The 19,588-nt window shown below is 30.6% G+C and overlaps 1 protein-coding gene across 10 annotated transcripts in view; it reads right to left on the bottom strand.

Annotated features, from left to right (window-relative positions):
- Positions 1-8,702: 8,702 nt before the first annotated feature.
- Positions 8,703-19,588, bottom strand: part of LOC105837095 (solute carrier family 35 member F5) — a 56,829-nt gene continuing 45,943 nt past the window's right edge. For 7 of the 10 annotated variants that reach the window (XM_036290576.1, XM_036290577.1, XM_036290578.1 and 4 more), the window contains 4 exons: positions 19,404-19,586; positions 18,906-19,222; positions 15,016-15,264; positions 8,703-10,117 (listed from right to left, as the gene is read on the bottom strand). In XM_036290576.1, coding sequence (XP_036146469.1) covers positions 10,048-10,117; positions 15,016-15,264; positions 18,906-19,222; positions 19,404-19,586 — 819 coding nt within the window. In that variant the 3' untranslated portion in view covers positions 8,703-10,047. Of the gene's footprint in view, positions 10,118-13,578; positions 13,690-15,015; positions 15,265-18,905; positions 19,223-19,403; positions 19,587-19,588 lie in introns of those variants that run through there. The other 3 variants (XR_004964258.1, XR_004964259.1, XM_036290574.1) reach the window with 3 other exon arrangements.

The following is a 19,588-nucleotide window of genomic DNA, read 5'->3' as shown; positions in this document are numbered from 1 at the left end:
AAGTATAAAAAGTAAATAACTGCTTTAGTATTAGGACATAATAAAAAAGATAAGGAGAAAAATATGAATACATTATTTGAACAGCTTAGATAAATTATATCTAAAAGAAATATCGAATTTTATGAAATAAGCACGTTTACTGCAAAAAAAAGGTAAAAGGTACAAAATATTGCGCTACATTTAAACAATATTGCTTATTCTTATACTTTTCTCATTCAAAAGCATACAAAGGTTTAATAAATAAAGGATTTTGTTTACCTAGTCGTAACACTTTAAAGCGATTTACTAGGCACTGTTACATAGATGCAGGACAAGATAATGTATTTGAAAAATTAAAAATTAAAACCGAAACAACAATCCGGTAGATCTGGAACAACCATATTTCAAAGTTCAACGAAGAAAAAATATTTTACGTTTTTGATCTCTCACATTTAATCAAAGCAACTAGAAATAATTTATATCAACATAGTTTTGTGTACAATGATAAATGTACGTCATGGAAGTAGAAAAATATTATGAATCTGATAAAAAAGCTGCATTTAAATCAATTCCAAAATTGACGCACATATCCTAGGATCCACCAGCAAGTAGCGGCAACGCACGTCACGCGTTGCGCGTACATCAAGCCGAAAAATTGCGGCCATAAGAACCCGGCTTATCATAGGCAAGGTGGGGCGCGTCGCCGACCGACCCCCGCAGGATCAAGGATCGAACACTCTGGGTGCGTTCGGGGAGCTCACTATTAGCGCTACGCAGCACTACCGCTGTTCGCGGAGACGCTGGATAGCGCTATCAAAATTATGATGACGTCACTGTCCGTAGCGTTTGACGTCATAAACGCGCGCTATCCATGCTACTGCTTCAGAGGTAGTGCATGGATAGCGTTTGGCTCAATCCCCACCATTGTCTGTTTAAACATCACGTGCTATCTCTCTTTTAAGGTTAGAGAAAATTTATGCGTGATCTTGAAAGAAGAAAATAAGAAATTGTTTATATGTCCTAATGAAAATATTTAATTAAAAATCTCTCTTCATTGAGAGAGAGAGAGAGAGAGAGAGAGAGAGAGAGAGAGAGAGAAATCTGTTTCATTAAAATTTATTAAATTTATTAAAATATATTAAAATTCCTTAATATATACTCATTTAAATTTGTTAAAATTTCTTAAAATTCATAAAATTTATTTTATTACATTGTTATTTATTATATGTATAAATAAATTTTAATAAATGTTAAATATTAATTTTTAATAAATTTTAATGCATTTTAATAAATCTTAATAAATAATAAAAAGGGATCAAATAAAAAAGTTTCTGTGAAATATTTCATTAATATATTTCTATCAAGATGATCAAGACTGGATCTTTGAGTTTAATATTATTTTTCATCAAAATATGTATATAATAATATATACTATTTTGATTCATTAGACTGCATGTACTGTTTGTCTTAAAATGCAATCCTCTTCTGTACCAATTGCAAATATGTAAACGACTTAAGTATCATTATTATCAATTAAATTGATAACGTAATCATATATTATTTAAAACTTTTAGTTTAAATAATTAATGCAATTCAAGAGCGACAGTATACGACATAGTGCAAAAAAACATAAATTTACATTAAAAAATTATATTAGGCATAAGCTTCAAACATATAATATTATGTAAAATAAATATAAATTAATAATTAATTAATTTGATTTTGAATTGAGATAGAAAAATGGAACAAAATAAAAATTTATAGGAAATTGTTTAAATTATTTTATTTTATTACATATAAAATAATTTTAATTAAAGAGTAATATAGGACTTATTAATTATTATTTAATTTATTTAAAAATTAAAAAATTTATTTATAAGATCGTAAATAACTTTAATAATTTTTATTTTGTGAACTTTAATAATTTCAATTTCCATTGAAAAATTTAATTGTTTAATAATCATTTTATAATTATTAAAATATTGAATATAAAATAAATGTAAACAAATAAGTATCATATATATATAAAGAAAAATAATAATAAATATACTAAGTAACATTGTTAACATAAATAATTATTAATATATATATAAACATTTTGTTAATATTGCTGGCAGTGGCTAATCAACTGCCCAACAGTGTTTGCTACGCTATAGCTGTTCACGGAACTCGCTATCACTACCGCGCTATTGGCTCCACGAACAGTTCAGATAGCGTTAGCGTTTGTAGCGTTAATAGTGTCTCCCCGAACGCACCCTCTGATTGCGGAAGTCGGTGCATGCGTTATCGATCCCGAGCTGCAAAGTTGTAAGAGAACGCAGGAGCTGCCCAGACAGCACATGTAGATTATAAGAACGATAGTAGGATATTGCGAAAGTATATTGCAATATTCGTATAATATTGGAGATACGTCTGTGATATGACGAGTATATACTCATAATGTACTATGTCCGCGTTGCCTTATCCCATAAAATTTCGCTGGCAGTTTGTGAAAATATACTAAATATATCTCAAAAATGTTATACGTATGTCTAAAGTATATCTTCAGTATATTCACAATATGTCTACAGTATGTTCGCATTATATGGGCTCAAGCATAATGAGAAGAATACGGAACAAGGAATTAAACATACAGAATTAGCAAGAAGAAAGAAGAAGAGGAATTAATCATTTCGCACATCAGGAAGCTATCGCGAGAAATAAAGTGTAATATCTGTTAAATACGCTGGGGTGCTTTGGGAAATTATGCTCAGATAATTGTAGGTTATAACCTAAATAATATATACATATATTATTATAGTTTACGTTACTATATTATATCTTATGTGCATACCAGAGTTATCTGGGCGTAATTCCTGAGAAAACCACGTTGTCCGTGAGTTCGTGTTCGTACGTTCACACCCTACACTTTACCAAGTGTCTGCGTCACACGGCAGACGAAAATGCATAACGTTACAGATCACAGATAGCGTTAACATGATTCACTTTCAATATTACGCGGATATTTTGGAAATATGTGATAGATATACATAAGATATATCATAGGATATTTTACGGACGTTTTGAGTATATTAGATATAATCTCAGTACATTCAGTAGGAGTTGCGAAGTTCAGTCGCTATATTCTAAGTTTATCTTGAGGATATACCAAAATGACCTTCTACTGAGACGTTATATGAATGTTTTAGGTATATTCGGTACGATCACAGTACATTCCGTATGAGAGTAGAATATTCGCACGATATCCGGTGCTGTCTGGGTGGAATATCCCGACCCGGAAGAAGCTGAAGCAGAATCAACTCGATGAGAGGAGCGTCACTCAATAATTGTAAAGCTGCCGATTTCGCGATTGGGCGAGCCGCAAGAAGATCACGGATTCATTACGGTCTTTCCGTTGTTAACGTAGAATTACGAGCTCGCGAATCTTCTGCAATCTCGTCGCCCGATCACGCCTGCCCGCGTTCGATACGTTCCGTTCTTTTCGTTGTTTGCGTTGCGTGCGTGTCCCGATCCGCAGCCGAGTCATTCTTGTAATTGTACCGTACTCGTATCGCGAATTCTTGCGCGATTGCGTTGTCGTCAAAATAAATATATTCTCTTACCGCCTCGCTAACGAGCGAGTAGTAATTGCCGCGCACTTTATTCGCGGGATATTATATTGTATGAGAAAGCACGAATCCGTCGCGTGTTGCGCGGGCTTCGCGATATTGTTCATCTCGATCGCCCTTGATAAGACCGTTATCTTACCGGGAGTTCGGCATCTACCACCGACGCATAAGACCTAGATGAGCCAGAGAATCTCCGCGTACGTAAAATAACGCCCCTGATAATTATCCCGTGTTCCAGAGATGATTCCGAGCGATCGTCTGCTCGTCGCGCGCGTAAATTGTGATCGCCGTTCGACCAAGTGTTAAGAGCCTGTAATTATCTGAGTCGTGAAATATACTTATTATTTGTGTTCGTTTCATTAATATTGTGTTCACGATATTTCTCTCGCCTTCCTGATTCCATCCGCCCGCACCGAACCTCCCCCTCTACCATTTTAGGGCTGGATAGCTGGCTGTCGGAGCCGCCAACGCGCGACACCCGGTCGCCTACGAGTTGCCTGCCCTTTTTCCGCGACTTTATTAATTAAGGGTAATTTCTCGCGACATGCGAAGAGAATGACACGCTTAACGTGTTGCCCAATCTTATATTTTAGCGACAACACGAGAACACGCGGTCACCTCGACACCCGGGCGGCGCGGCGCAGAACCGCGACCAGTGACGGAAGCGAAGTTGGCCGTCGCTCACGAGCACGGTTACAATTTTTAACAAAATTATATATATATATGTATATATTTATACACATATGTGTATAAATTGACATTTTGTAATTGAATATTTTGCAATTAATCTTTCTCATATTTAATATTATGTTTTGAACATTTGTATATTGTAACCAATGTATATTGTAAACAAATACAGTTGTATGTGAAATAAGAACCAGAAATTATGATTAATCCTTTTTTTATTGAATTCATGCATTTTTATAAAATATGTTGCAATCACTTCTGCATTTTCTTTATATACAAAGTTTTATTATTATTGTTTGAATTGTCCGCGCAATGCACACTCAACATCATGGCCGATGATTTCACTCAAAATCAAAGATACCGACACAGAGTGAATCTACTTATACTGTGATTTCAAGACTTCGAAATTGTAAAGAAAAAAATTATTAATTGTTTTGTTTAACAAAATACCTCCACTTTCAAAGGTGTGTTTCGCCCTTTAAACATGAAATTTCATACATAAAAAAATACGTATCTTTTTGATTTTGTGTTTAATATGTTTCATGGAGAATCAAATTGACGTCGGACGCCCGTGATATTTTCCTTCTAAGATATATTATGTGTACACATGCACGCATGCACGCACGCACGCACACACTCTCACATCTTAGATCAATAATATGTATATACCTTCTCTCCAATAATCAAGATAAAGGTAAGATTTTAATAATCTAAGAAAGCCATTTTTCATCTAAATAACTTTATATCGATAAAATGGCAAATACTGGGCATAAATATTATATTGTGTGTGTATGTGTGTGTGCGTGTGTGTGCGTGCGCGCGCGCGCGCGCGTGTGTGTGTGTACATATTATTATATTATGTAATGACGTCTTTTTTCCGCGATGCTGAGTGGTTCTCTCACTGCGCTTACTTCGTATTGCGATTAAATTTTGACAGCTGTCAAATTTGTATAGATGGTTATCTATACAATTATCGTTGTAGTTTATTTCCAAAAAGTAAAAAATAAAAAGTTAAATAGCGCGCGCAAACCACGCGTCTATAATGTCTAGCAAATATAAAAACAAAATTGTTAAGGATTATACTTTATTATCACATAATTTTTATATGTATAATAAAATGTATACAATTTTAAATTTTAACTTTAAAATAAACTAATATTTACATAGTACTATACAAGACATAGTTATAGCCAGTCTTGAAAGGCCTGTTCTTTGTCGCTGCACTGCTGTACTGGTACAATAAATTAGAATATAAAAAAAAATGTCTGTCTTATTCTAACTTATTGCACCCAGTGCAGCAACAAAGAACAGGCCTAATATTTGAAAAAAAGAAAAAGGGGGAGAGGAGAGCAGGAGAGAAAGAGGGAGAGAGAGAGAGAGAGAACATCAATTTTTTAATTTTGAATACAAAATCACAAATATAAAGATATATCTCTGTTAATCATAATTGAAAGCAATATCTTCCCCTCGACCAATACATAAATTTAATTTCAAGTCTGGTTATAACATTAGGAACAATTAATTATTATCTATGCAATATTCTTATAATCGTATTATATTCTATTCTAAGATATATTTACGCAACATTATTATTTATTGTTATATCACATCACATTATTACTTTAATATTATAACTGCTCTTTTCTTTGATCTTTTTATTTGCTTTCTTCTTCAAAGAATATTGACTACAAATTTGTTAACTCTTTAAAATGTTGTCCTTCTATCTATACAGATTATCGATGCTATACTCTATCTATTAGATAGAGTCTATCTAATAGATCTCTACAACGTAGATCAGAAAATTTATTTTGTAACTCTTCACGACAGTATCGTTGCGCAAGTATTATATGACAAAAAATCTGCGCAACGATATTTGCGCAATATAACGATATAACAATATAACGATACCGAACTTAGGAGTTACAAAATAAACTTACAAATCTGACTCATAAACTGTAGCTTCCCTTTCCACTACTATTTGTGCGGAGAGCATGCACGTACCAGTAGCACGCTACCAGTCATGTGGATGGGATTGGAGACTTAAAAGGCAGAAAAGAAGAGGCAGTCACAGAGAATATATTCTCCTCCTCGTGTGTTCTGTAGGCGCCCACGGAGCTAGACTTGATGCCTCATGTAAATAACAGATTTAATATTCAAGACATTTTTGAAGTCAGAAAATATAACTTGTAATAAAAATATATAATGTAATGCATCATTTAATTGAAATCAGTCCAAATATACCAATTCTTCAAAAAACGTAGCAATTTTCAATTGCGTACACGAATAAATAAAATATAAATTTCATGACTATGCGGAAACATGTAGATGTACTTTATTCGACTTGATAATATATTTTTTATTCAAACATTACACGTTTACCCTTTCAAATAATTAACATTTGTTCCGACGTACAGAATGTTAAAATCGATAAACAGTTTATTTTGCAGTTTACGATACGATCTTACAACTATCTTATCTAGATTTTATTAACCTCTTCAGCGGCATTGACGCCGTATGGCGTGGAAAATATGTGATCCCAGTGGACATTGACGCCATATGGCGCACATCGTTTATTTTGGCTGAATCGATGTGCATAAAAATTAATATCCAAAGGTTTTTGTGTCGCTATGAATCCAAAGTCAAAACTCCAAAATTCAAAATGGCGGACCCAAAATGGCAGTCAAAGTAATCAAAATTTTTCGATTGTTATAAAACCTGATATCTAAGAGTTTTTTTTAATCGCTAAATACGAATCTAAAATCAAAATTACAAAATACAAAATTGCGGATCCAAAATGGCGATTAAAAGTAATAAAAATTTTCGATTTTTATGAAATGTAATACTCAGGAGGAGTTTTTGGGAAAACATTCATAACCATTGCTTTTACAACACATGTGACCCATAGAATAGAAAAATTAGATCCGTTTAGGTCACATGTGATGGGCAGAAATCGATCCTTTTTTAACCCACTCCTTTATAATAATATAAATTAATAACTTGAAAACTAATGTAAGGTTTGTAGTTACCGCCCCAAACACCCTTGAATTAAAAATCTTATTCAAATAAATAAAATTAAAAAATTTTTGGTTCGCTGTTAGATCCGCCATTTTAAAATTTAAAATTCTGATGTCGGATTCGTAACAGCAACCCCGAAAAGCTCTGTATTTTGAATTTTATTCAAATAAACCAAATTTTAAAAATTTCGGTCTACCATATTAGATCCGCCATTTTGAATTTGAAATTTAATCTTGGATTCATATTCAACAATCCAAAAAACCTCTAGATACAAGGTATCTTTAAATGGTGATTACCTTTTAATTACACCCTTTTTTGTCTTGCCCACAGGGGCACGAACAGTGAAATTTCGCCTGCCACTGAAGAGGCTAATGTGTAAATAAAACATAGTGAAACTTGTGCGTATTAATTATCGAAACGAAAGAAAAATGCAAAGATAAATTGTTTCTATACAAATCATGGAATCACTGTTGTACTTGTAATAACTATTAAATTGAATTACAAAATTATAGCTTACGATTTGTAATATTAGGACGTGAACCAGTAAATGCTATAATGACTAGATGTTTAAAATATAAATGTAGCTTAAATCATTGTTTTTATTGAATACAAAACTTTGATTTCACGTCATTAATTCTCTACTCTCTGAATGAGTACTTGTTCTTTATTTTACAATCGTTAACTTATTAATCCCTTCAGCGGCATTGACGCCATATGGCGCAGAAAATATGCGTACTCCAGTGAGCATTGACGCCATGTGGTGCACACCGTTTATTTCTTAATAAGCTGGATCGATTTGCATAAAAATTTATATCCACAGGGTTTTTGTGTCGCTAAATGTAAATCCAAGGTCAAAACTCCAAAATTCAAAATGGCGGACCAAAATAGTGATCAGATAGTACAAAATATTATCATAAATATTTATAAATATTGTACAAATTTATTTTCAAAAAATATTTTTTAAAGATTATATAATTATTTTCATAAACCATTTAGAAATAATACAAAATTATTATCAACAATATATAGAATATTATTTTTTAAATGTACTGAAAAATATTTATGGTATATAAACTTGAAATATTTTTTATATTCTTTGATAATAATGGTATAAATATTTATTTTAAATATTTTCATAAATGTTTATCATAATTTTTTTTTACCTGACAAACCCGGACATAAAAATATGTACAAAATATTTATAATAAATATTTTTCCTTCTTATAAATATTTTATAAATATTTTGTGCTATCTAAGACGTAATCAAAATTTTCCGATTATTATGAAACCTGGTATTTAGGGGTTTCTTAGATCGCTGAATACGAATCCAAAATCAAAATTACAAAATACAAAATGGCAGACCCAAAATAACTCAAAAACAAAATTTTTCGATTTTTATTAAATGTGATACTCTTTTTGCAAGACATATGACCTATAAAATATAAAAATTAGGTTCGTTTAGGTTACATGCGATGGTCAGAAATCGAACCTTCTTTAACACTTTTTTATAATAATATAAATTAATAAGTTGGAAACTCATCAGTTTTCAATTTCTTAATTTATATTATATTATATTTATAAAATTTGTTATCGCCCCGAACATCCCTAAATTAAAAATATTCAAATAAACAAAATTAAAAAATTTTCGGTCCACCATGGTAGATCCGCCAATTTGAATTTTAAAATTCTGATGCCAAATTCGTAATCAGCAACCCCGAAAATTCCTGTATTATAAATTTTATCCAAATAAACCAAATTAAAAAGTTATCAGTCCGCCAAATTAGATTCACCATTTTGAATTTAAAATTTAACTTTGGATTCATATTCAGCAATCCAAAAAATCTTTAGATACAAGGTATCTTTGAATTGCGATTACTTTTTATTCTTGCCCACAGAAGCACAAACAGTGAAATTTCGCCTGCCGCTGAAGGGGTTAATTGATCTCCAAAACATTAACACTCTCTTTTTCTGTATATATACATACATATGCACATACGTACATAAATACATTACATACATACATATATACATAAAACTCTTACTTATTAAATTATACCTTTCATTTATAATACTTCATGTAAATCAGCAGAATATTAAAAACTATAAGTACAGAACGCACTGAATGTGCCCCATTATGAAAATCTTTTAAACTTTTAGCATATAGCAGAGTCTTCTTTAATATTTTGTGTTGAATGTTCCATGTATAATTATTCTATAAACCCATAATAGCATAAAAAAATGTTGTTTAGTGAAAAGTATAATCTTATAAATAAATATTTCTTTGATTTTCATCAAATCTTATTACATAATATATACAGGTAAAACACTTACAACACTTCTTGTTCTTTGAGACCCAGTTAGGATAGCATATAGCACATAAGATCCAAAACTACACATTTTGTATGTACTAAATTTTAGTATAGCTTGTATGTGAAATATTTGCGTTTGTAGGATAAACTGATAAGAAATACAAAAAGATACTTTCAAAAATTGCATAATAAATATGTCAATTGCATTTATCGTAAACTGACTCACAATTCATCATTATTGTCCAGTAATAATATATGTCTGTGATATTTAGTGCAAAAATAAAGCGACGTACATTTGTATAGGAAAAATAAGATCCTGATTATCATTATTTCACATAAAATATGAAATGACTTATAGTAAGATGATTTAAACAAAAAAGTTTCTATTACAATGAGTTATGTAACACAAGATGTTTTACTGTGTTCTCAATTCTTTTATTATTGTCTTGCTAAGCTTCGTGATCGCCACTGTCTATTCCTATTAAAGATTCCGTTTGCTCTGCTTCAAGATCTGGGATCCTGAAAATATTGGTTTCCTATGTAATATGTTACTTACAAGGAAACCGACGGAAGTGTCCCTCACCGATTTTAATGCGCTTTGAATATATTGTAAAACATAAAAAAATATTAGATATATTTTTTTTAGCGGCGTATCACGACGTTTAGGGGTTGAAACCACTAGGGGTCGAAAATAACGCATTTTTTCGTTTTTGGCAAATATCTTTAAAAATATAAGGTTTATAAAAAAATGTTCTATACAAAAGTTGTATGCCATTTTATACTCTTTATAATGATGTATTCATATTTTTCAAAAATTTCAAATTTTTAATTTACCCTAACCCCCACCCCCCTTTTTGCAACATTTTGAAAATTTTGTAAGGACAAAAATTAAAGAGCATTAAAAGCCGAATCCATTCATATATAATAACAAATGGGTTCCACTATTCCCAATTATTGGCAAAACGAGACGATAATCTCGTACTATAGGCGCCGCGCTAGAAATAGTGTTGTGTTATTTCTTTAGTCGCGTCACACTCAATAATTACCTCTTCTGCGTATAACTTTATATTAGAACATAAAACGGATTAATCTTAATTACATAATACCCGACGTATTGCATGATATGAAGCATAAATGCATATATATAACAAAAGTAACATATATGCGTATGTGCGTACATTTTCATTATTACAAATGCGAATATAGAATTAATATAAAGCAAAATATACTTTTAATATTAAAAAATACAAATATAATATAACAAAATATCATATCAAAGAAAAGTATAAAATATAAACGGCAATAACTATTTGCATAATGTTATTTGCACTATATGCACATAGCACACTTTGATAATAAGAATAATATAATATAATATAATTTAAATTAATAAGTTTGAAATATTAATTAAAAAATATTATAAAGAAAAAATAAAAGAAAGAATAAAGGAAAGGGGAAAAGAGGTTGAAATAATTGTTACAAACATAATTTTATACAATAAAAATTTTTATTATGCAGAAGTAAAAGAATATCAATATTTGTTGCATGAATAAGGAAAACTGCTAAAATCCTACCAGTGTTAATAATCTAGAAACACATCCTTTTTAAAGAAATCAATACAGAATTTGTTTATATATGTCTTCCATTTATGGCGATTTTGTATTACAAAGATAATGTTCCTGGAAAAAATGTGTTATACAAAGCTATTTTCTACACCAAGAAACAAGTTATTATGATTATTTCGTTACAAAGATCGCATTTTACTTTAGAATTCTTTTTAAAACAAAAGTCTACTGGTGTTTCAAATTCTATCAGTATAGCCTGCAGGTATTCATCGTATACATTCTGTACGTATCCACTTTTAGTCCGCGCATGTTTAAATACATTTTGAAGTCTGGGCGACGAGAATTGATTGTGTGTTAATGATTGTAATTTCAATATATTATTTCTATTATGAAGATCTAAAGCCAGATCCAACAACATAATAATATCAGAGAAGTATTTAATAAAATTTTTCCACAACCGAAATCCGTATACATCTAATGGCTGTATTTTTCCCGTTGTACCGGCCGGAATAGTTAGGAAAACAATATCTGTTGCAGAATCTGGTTTAGTTTCTGAAATTATGTTAGGACAATATCCACTCCACGAATCTAACAACAATACTGATTGTGGCCCGACATTCGGAAAAAATACTTTCTTTAGCCAAGTTTTAACATGATTTAATGTTAATTTACCTGATTTTAAATGAAGATATTAGGCGCGTTGAATAATGTTTCTTGTACTTTCGGACCAAATGTTCCTGTAATTTCCTTTAATACTATAAAAAAAGGTGATAATAATCTGCCATCAGCCTAAATAGTCGGTTGAATTGTATAGCTATGCGTGGTTGCTGATATAGACTGTACTACAGATTCTACGTTTTTAATACCTTTTTGAGCTAAAGTACGACCAGAATGAAATTCTAACTGAAATCCACTCTGATCCGAATTATAAATATTTTCCACACCGTATCGATTAATATATTTTACATTTGTAATAAATGTATCGCATTTATTTTCTAAATCAGGTTTTGATAGTAGAGACCTTTTTGTAACAAATTTTGTTATTTTTCTAGACACAATATTATGTGTTTAAAAATGTGTGAGATCGAGTACGAGAGGGACTGAAGACTCCCGAGATTCACCGATCCTCCCAGATGGGTATAAAAGGCCGTCCTGGTGGAGGCAGCTTCATTTTTTTCTTGAGACGATCTCGCCGAGACACGACAAGAAGAAGCTTCCTAAATCGCGACTAAAAATTAGAGTGAAGAGTTCTCCGCTTTAGACGAGCGTTCTCCGGCTCTGCTCGCATCTTTTCCTTCTCCTGAGGCCAGTGCACTAAGAGTAGAGAGTTCTCTGCCTTTGCCGAGATCTCTCGACCACTGGCCCGCTCCGTTCCTGACAAAAACGATCTAGACTAAAAGGGTCAAGCGTTCTTGGTCTCTCCCGAGCGCTCTCGGATCTAGATCACTCTCGTATCCTACCCATAGATCACCGCCTTATCCAAGTTTAAAACTCACGACCGCTCGCCGCACTGCGCGAACCCCGCCGCACCGAACCACCAGCACGGCGAGAATACCGCCCATCGTACCGCGCTAATTCCCGCGCCTACCGACTTCGAGCTCTTCACCGCGGGGCGCCAGCCGCCGTCACACCGCAAGCCCCGCGATCGCCACCGAACACCGCATGCGACTTACGCGAACAGATGTTCGGCACAAACACACGTTTCTCCAGTATAACGTTCTTGTAAATATTGTAGATATTGTATATAATTCAAAATATATCTCTTATGTATATAATTCAAAATATCACTCTTGTAAATATTGTAGATATTGTATATAATTCAAAATATATCTTGCTATTTTCTTATTACAAATCAACTGTCTATTGTCTCGGACCTCTTTCTCTCCGTATCCTGGCGAGCTAATCCGTGCGGAAATCAGGTCATTACACATTTATGCTTCATATCGTGCAATACGTCGCATATTATGTAATTAAGATTAATCCGTTTTATGTTTTAATATAAAATTATACGCAGAAAAGACAATTATTGAGTGTGACGCGACTAAAGAAATAACACAACACTATTTCTAGCGCGGCGCCTATAGCACGAGATTATCGTTTCGTTTTGCCAATAATTGGCAATAGTGAAACCCATTTGTTATTATATATGAATGGATTCGGCTTTTAATGCTCTTTAATTTTTGTCCTTATAAAATTTTCAAAATGTTGCAAAAAAAGGGGTGGGAGTTAGGGTAAATTAAAAATTTGAAATTTTTGAAAAATATGAATACACCATTATAAAGAGTATAAAATGCCATAAAACTTTTGTATAGAACATTTTTTTATAAACCTTATATTTTCAAAGATATTTGCCAAAAACAAAAAAATGCGTTATTTACGAGGGGTGGTCTCAACCCCTAAACGTCGTGATACGCCGCTAAAAAAATATGGGTCTAATATTTTTTTATGTTCTACAACATATCCAAAGCGCATTAAAATCGGTGAGGGACGCTTCCGTCAGTTCTTTTGTATAAACTCGTTTCATACCTAGTACATGTATATTATGATATCACAACTCTAGCTATTTACAATTTATTCGTTATAATCTTTGACTATATAAGTATGGACTGCCACTGCCCCACTTTTCCCATTCACTTCTGTACTAAAATCCGTAGCCAACATCTCCGACATTTAGGCTCCGCCCCATCGACCAAAGAGCGTTGTTCGTTGAATGTGAGACAAGGATAGAATGATACCCAAGAACACTCGAGTGACGTTTCTAAACGCAGCCCTGGCGTTATTTTAGTTTTCCAATTTCTCAATTGGTCAATGGTGGCGCGACACATCTTAGCTACCAGTCTGAAGTTAGCTACTGGCAGTCCATACTTATATAGTCAAAGGTTATAATATTTTAATCAGGATTGTCTATTATTAAATTTATTTGTAGTAATATTTTTTAAATATTGTAAATAATTTTTTTTTAATTAAATTAAATAACTTATAAAATTTACTTATGGCAAATTCGGTTGGATTGCACCAATGCGCACTAGTGCGCACTGAGTGCGCTCTCGTTTAGTGCAGTTTAGTTTTTTCCATTCTGCATACAAGACAACAGAATACGAAGCACTAAACGAAAGCGCACTGGTGCACCCAATCAAATTCGCCATTAGTTACATTAACATTAGCATGAACAAAAAATTAACTTACAATTTGTGTGTTTCTGTGTTAATTGAAACTTATATATTTGATTAAAATTACAATAATTTAAGCTAAATAAAAAGTTAAAAAATACTTTTTAAAGCAATATTTATATTAAATTACAAGGTCATAATTTTTTAAAAGTACTTTAAATAATAATGATTAATAAAATTTTTTTAAAATTAAGTTCAATATTTAATTTATAAAATAAATTTATATAAAATAACAAAGAAACATTGTTTTTATATACATGAAATGTAATTTTTTTACAAGATAAATTTTTAATTCAGGAAAAAATATCTCCTAAAAAAGGAATGCAGTCGATAATCAAATCTATTAAAGATTGAAATGTTATCACCGCTTTTCCATGGGGCTGATTGGTTCTCCTGCTGCGTTAACTTCGTGAACAATTATCATCACGGATTTAACAAATAATAATTTGTATAGATAGTTATTATTGCAATTTATTTTTAAAGTAAATAGTAAAAAATAAAAAACTAAATAGCGCGCATTTGTGATGTCAAGTAAGATAAAGTTTGTATGTTCTAAATATAACTAGTTAAAGTAAAAAATTAACTCATTTGAAATATAATAAGCCTTGTTAAAAATTTTAACTTTTTTAATAGCTACTAATCCTGAGTTTGATTACATTTACATGACACATGTATGTTTTACCTTGTAGATCTATTGCTTCTCCTGCATATCCAGATAAAAAATCTTTTTATCAAATCCATAACAGGATCCCAATTGTCATAATAAGATAAAAGAGATGCCGTCAAAAATGCTAATAGCATTGGAATACTTCCTAAGTAAAAAATACAAGGATATTCAACCTTTTTCAAAAGTACATCAGCTATCATTGACATGGGCATTGTTAAGCTTACAGCCATTGTTGCTACGAGAGATGATGTCAGAAAACAACCCCTGTAGGTATAATAAAATGCAATCGCAATTACATAATTTTATATACAAAAGTTATTACTATTTAGACATTTTAGACATAGAGTTGGGATGCCTGGGATTTAGTTGCATATTTAGAGCCAGTTTCGTTGTCGATGTGTATAAGCCTCTTAGCTCTCTCTTGTCACTCATATCTTAGTAATGAGTTTCTGGATGTTTTTAAACGCGTGATACTTCATTTCAAGAGTGTTCTTAATATATATTAAAACAATAATTTCCCTAAATGAATAACAGGCGTCAACATCGTTGACTACAAAGCATAAAAAGTCTGGCTCAGGGGCCCAGAAATGGGCAATGGCAGCTCATCTTGCGATAATATTAAGGCGTAACACCATCCTTGAGACCCTAAGATGATTACCTAAATTCGAGAATTTTTTATGTGTTTATTAAAAAAAAACTTTATTAAAACAACAAATATAAACCATTTTATTATAAACATACTAAATTATTTGAAAAAAATTGTATTTACAATTGTTTAAAATGGCGATGTATTAGCACACTTCCATAAACGCACTTTTTTTGAAAACATCACTTTGCGTGAGATTCCTCTAAGATGATTTACCCTAGGATAAAAATTCAAAACTCTTATTTTCTACATTAACTGAAGTTACAAAGTACGTAACCGTTTAAAAAAATATCCATTTTTTATGGCTTTTTATTTTTAGGAAAAAGTACATTTTTTAATTAGATAAATTGTTAAATTTGCAAAAAGAGTTGTAAAGATAGCGTTGCACGTAAATTAGAAAACATGCGTTGGCGGAAGTGTGCCAGTATTATATTTTAAACAAATATAAATAAATAAAAATTTTTTTAATAATTTAATGTGTATAATAAAATAAGTTATACTTGTTTTTTCTATAAAGCTATTATTTACCCACAAAAAAAATCCTGAACTTAGATAATCATTTTAGGGCCTCAAAAGAGGTAGTGTGTTACCCTTTAAATACCAAAATAGATCTTTTTTTTAATAATTCTAATTAATAATTATAATTCTTTTATTACAAATCATCTTTTATTGTTAATATTAAGAAATCTATTTATAAAAAAGCAAAAATTAAAAAGAAGAAAAACAGTTAATTATAAATATTAAATATCGTAATTTATAAGAATTACAATTTTATCGTATAACAGTAGGGATCGACAATGAAATCTGCTTGGAATGCAACTAAATCTTAGCTCTAATTTAATGTTTCAGATTTTTAAGTAAATTCCTTAAAAATTTCCAATTTTTTCAAAAATTTTATTCTAAATTTCAAGTTAGATTACAGAATTTAATGCAACTTTAATGCAACTAATTTTTAAATTAATTTTTTAATATTTTGTAATCATACAATTACAAAAAAGAAGCACTTAAATTTTAAATATTAAGTTTGAGAAAGTGCTAAAAAAAATATTAATTAAATAGCATATAACAAATTATCAGTACCATAGAACTTATACTAATGGAAGAGGAATAGTGTATACCGTTCATATTCCAAAACTGTGTCCAACATCTGTGCGACAAGGGTAGGTAGAACATGACTTGACATGAAATGAGATAGAACTAGTTTTCTGTCTCATTTCATAACTTTTCCTCATAATGCGCATGAGCGGCCGTATTTGTAGGTATGAGACAGAACTAGTTGTCTATCTCACTTCTTGGACACACTTGTACGGGTTCTTTTCCCCTTCCATTAGTATAAGTTCTATGATCAGTACACAGATTTAGCCCCCCAAAAGTACCAGAGAATTCAAAACATGATTCAACATACAACATCAATTAAAGATAATGTATTGTCTGCTTTTTTATAATAAAAACTTGTGAGCCACTAAAGAATGTATGTGTACGCCATATTTATTACAAATTAAATACATTTTGCATTTTCGTTTTTTGCAACCAAAAAAAAAAACACAAAAAACACAATTATAAAAAGAAAATTTTAAAATAAAATTCCAAAATTTTTTCTAACAAGCAAAGCTTGCAAACGCGAAAATTCACATTTTAATAAAACTCAGCATAAGTGTGGAAGGAATAAATTATTATACATAATATATATAATATATATAAATTTATACATTTTTAGTTACGGCTAAAAACCGATTTGAAGAGATGATATCACTTTACAGAGACTTTTTCTTTTCCCAATATAAACTAAGCAAAACATATAAAAATATGATACAACTATGCTACTTATTTTCCAAAAAGAAGTTATATTTATACTGTAATATTTTTGTATATTTTTAATACTTTGTTTAATATAAGATACATTTAAAAAAAAGAAACTTTTTACATTTCAGAGGTTTTAACCACTCACTCTTTAGCCGTAACTAAAAACTTCTAGATTCATACACTTATCCCTTTTTACAATTATGTCAAATTTCATTAAAATTTGAATTTTCAGCTTTGCAATCTTTCCTTGTCAGTATCAATAAAATTCCATGACAATTCATAAAAATTAAAAAATAAAATTTCCTGAAAATTCCAGATTTTACCAGTTTTTTTAGTAATAAACATCCTATTATTAAAGAAGATGATAATATAACCATCGATTTATATTTTACATAATAACTTTGTTAATAAAATCAATATTTTAAATTAAAACTTAACAATTATATTCATCAAAGTGTTGTTTCTTAGATTTTAGATTCCAAGTTATAAAATATTTACTATATTGCATATTATTTATAAAAATGTATCGACACTATATAATGAGTTGAAAAGAAAAGGGTGATAATATGGCCATCACAAAATAAGTGTAAAAATTTGATTTTATTATAAAGTCATAATATTTTATTAGAAAATTATAAAATTTATTTATAAAATAAATTGTTAGGTAAGAACAAGTGATTGTTATTCATTGTTAATTGGACTTAAATGAAAAAAACCTTAAACCTCAATTAAGGTTATAAACCTTGCAACAACCGTAACATCATTTCATCCTTATTGTTTATCAAATATTAAACCAGAACAAATAATGCACGCGATCTTTGTAAATGTTAAGTGAAACGCACTCAAAATACATTGTTGCACAATTGTGGAAAAAAATAAAATATTGCATAATACATATATTTATATTACACGTAATTTCTTCCTTTTATTGCAAGCATATATGTCACGTAAATTAATAGATTAACAGTACAGCGACAATCGATTTATCGAGGAATTTTCTCGATATGGAGATCACGGAAGTGACCATATTACCAACACGCTTAGATGACTATATTAGTAAAATATTATATGATTGTTTAATTTTGTATAACTCAAAATATGTACAGCCAAATAAAAAGTTAAATAACAAGAAAATACTCAATTGTACATACGTTTGAATAATAATGCGTTTAAGTTTAAAAATTAAGTGTAATTAAGTGTTAAAATGTACTTTAAAAAGTTTCAAAATTCTCCAAAGTAAAAATGCCTTGTAACAAATAATGACTATTATGTTTTATCATATTAGCATCACTTACATATAACAGCACGTTACTAAACAAATAATATCATAAATAATTATTAGAATTTATCAGCTAATGACAGAAATAATATGAGTGGCCATATTACCACCTTCTCTATCGTTATCGTATGCGCGCGCGCGAGTCACGTAATATATTAAATTATATATTGAAATTACCATAGCCAAAGAACTTCGCTTAGAACAGTACCAATTAAACCATTTATAATTAAAAATGTCCATTGATGACTATTGGGCCATTCAAAATCTTCCCAATGACCATAATGAAGAATAAAGAATAAAGGCCACAGAAGTGTTAAATTGAATACTCCCACAAAGCCAAAAAACATCGGTATATCCATCTTGTCTTCGTGATCTACTTTCCTTTTTAAAAATACAATATATGCAGCATAAAAAAAAGCACTGACTAGAGCTAATATTATGCCCGTTGACATATTATTATTTTCTATAGTTAAATCCGAAATCCCAACTAATACCTGTAAGTAAAGAAAATATTTTTCAAGATATATCACATAATATATCTAACATGTTAAGATCTAATACTTCTTTCATTTGTTTCCAAAAAGACGTAAAACTAATGCCAGTTATAATTAAGTTGTTTTTAAGCTAGAGTATTTTATTTCTAATTGTATTTACATTTATAAATTTGCAACTTACCAAACCAAAGATACTAACTATCACAGCAGCTAATTTCGATAATGTAAATTTATCCCCTCCATTACTAGGGAAAGAGGCAGCGAGAAATAAAGTAAATAAACTCGACGTCGAAGACAATACAGTAACAATTCTGACTTGGGTTTGCTCCAATGATATTTGATATATATAATTTGCCATAAACCACT

The sequence above is a fragment of the Monomorium pharaonis genome, chromosome 8 (assembly GCF_013373865.1).
Source record: "Monomorium pharaonis isolate MP-MQ-018 chromosome 8, ASM1337386v2, whole genome shotgun sequence".
NCBI lineage: Eukaryota > Metazoa > Arthropoda > Insecta > Hymenoptera > Formicidae > Monomorium > Monomorium pharaonis.
Note: the sequence above shows the minus strand (reverse complement) of the source record. Positions and strands in the feature narration are given on the sequence as shown.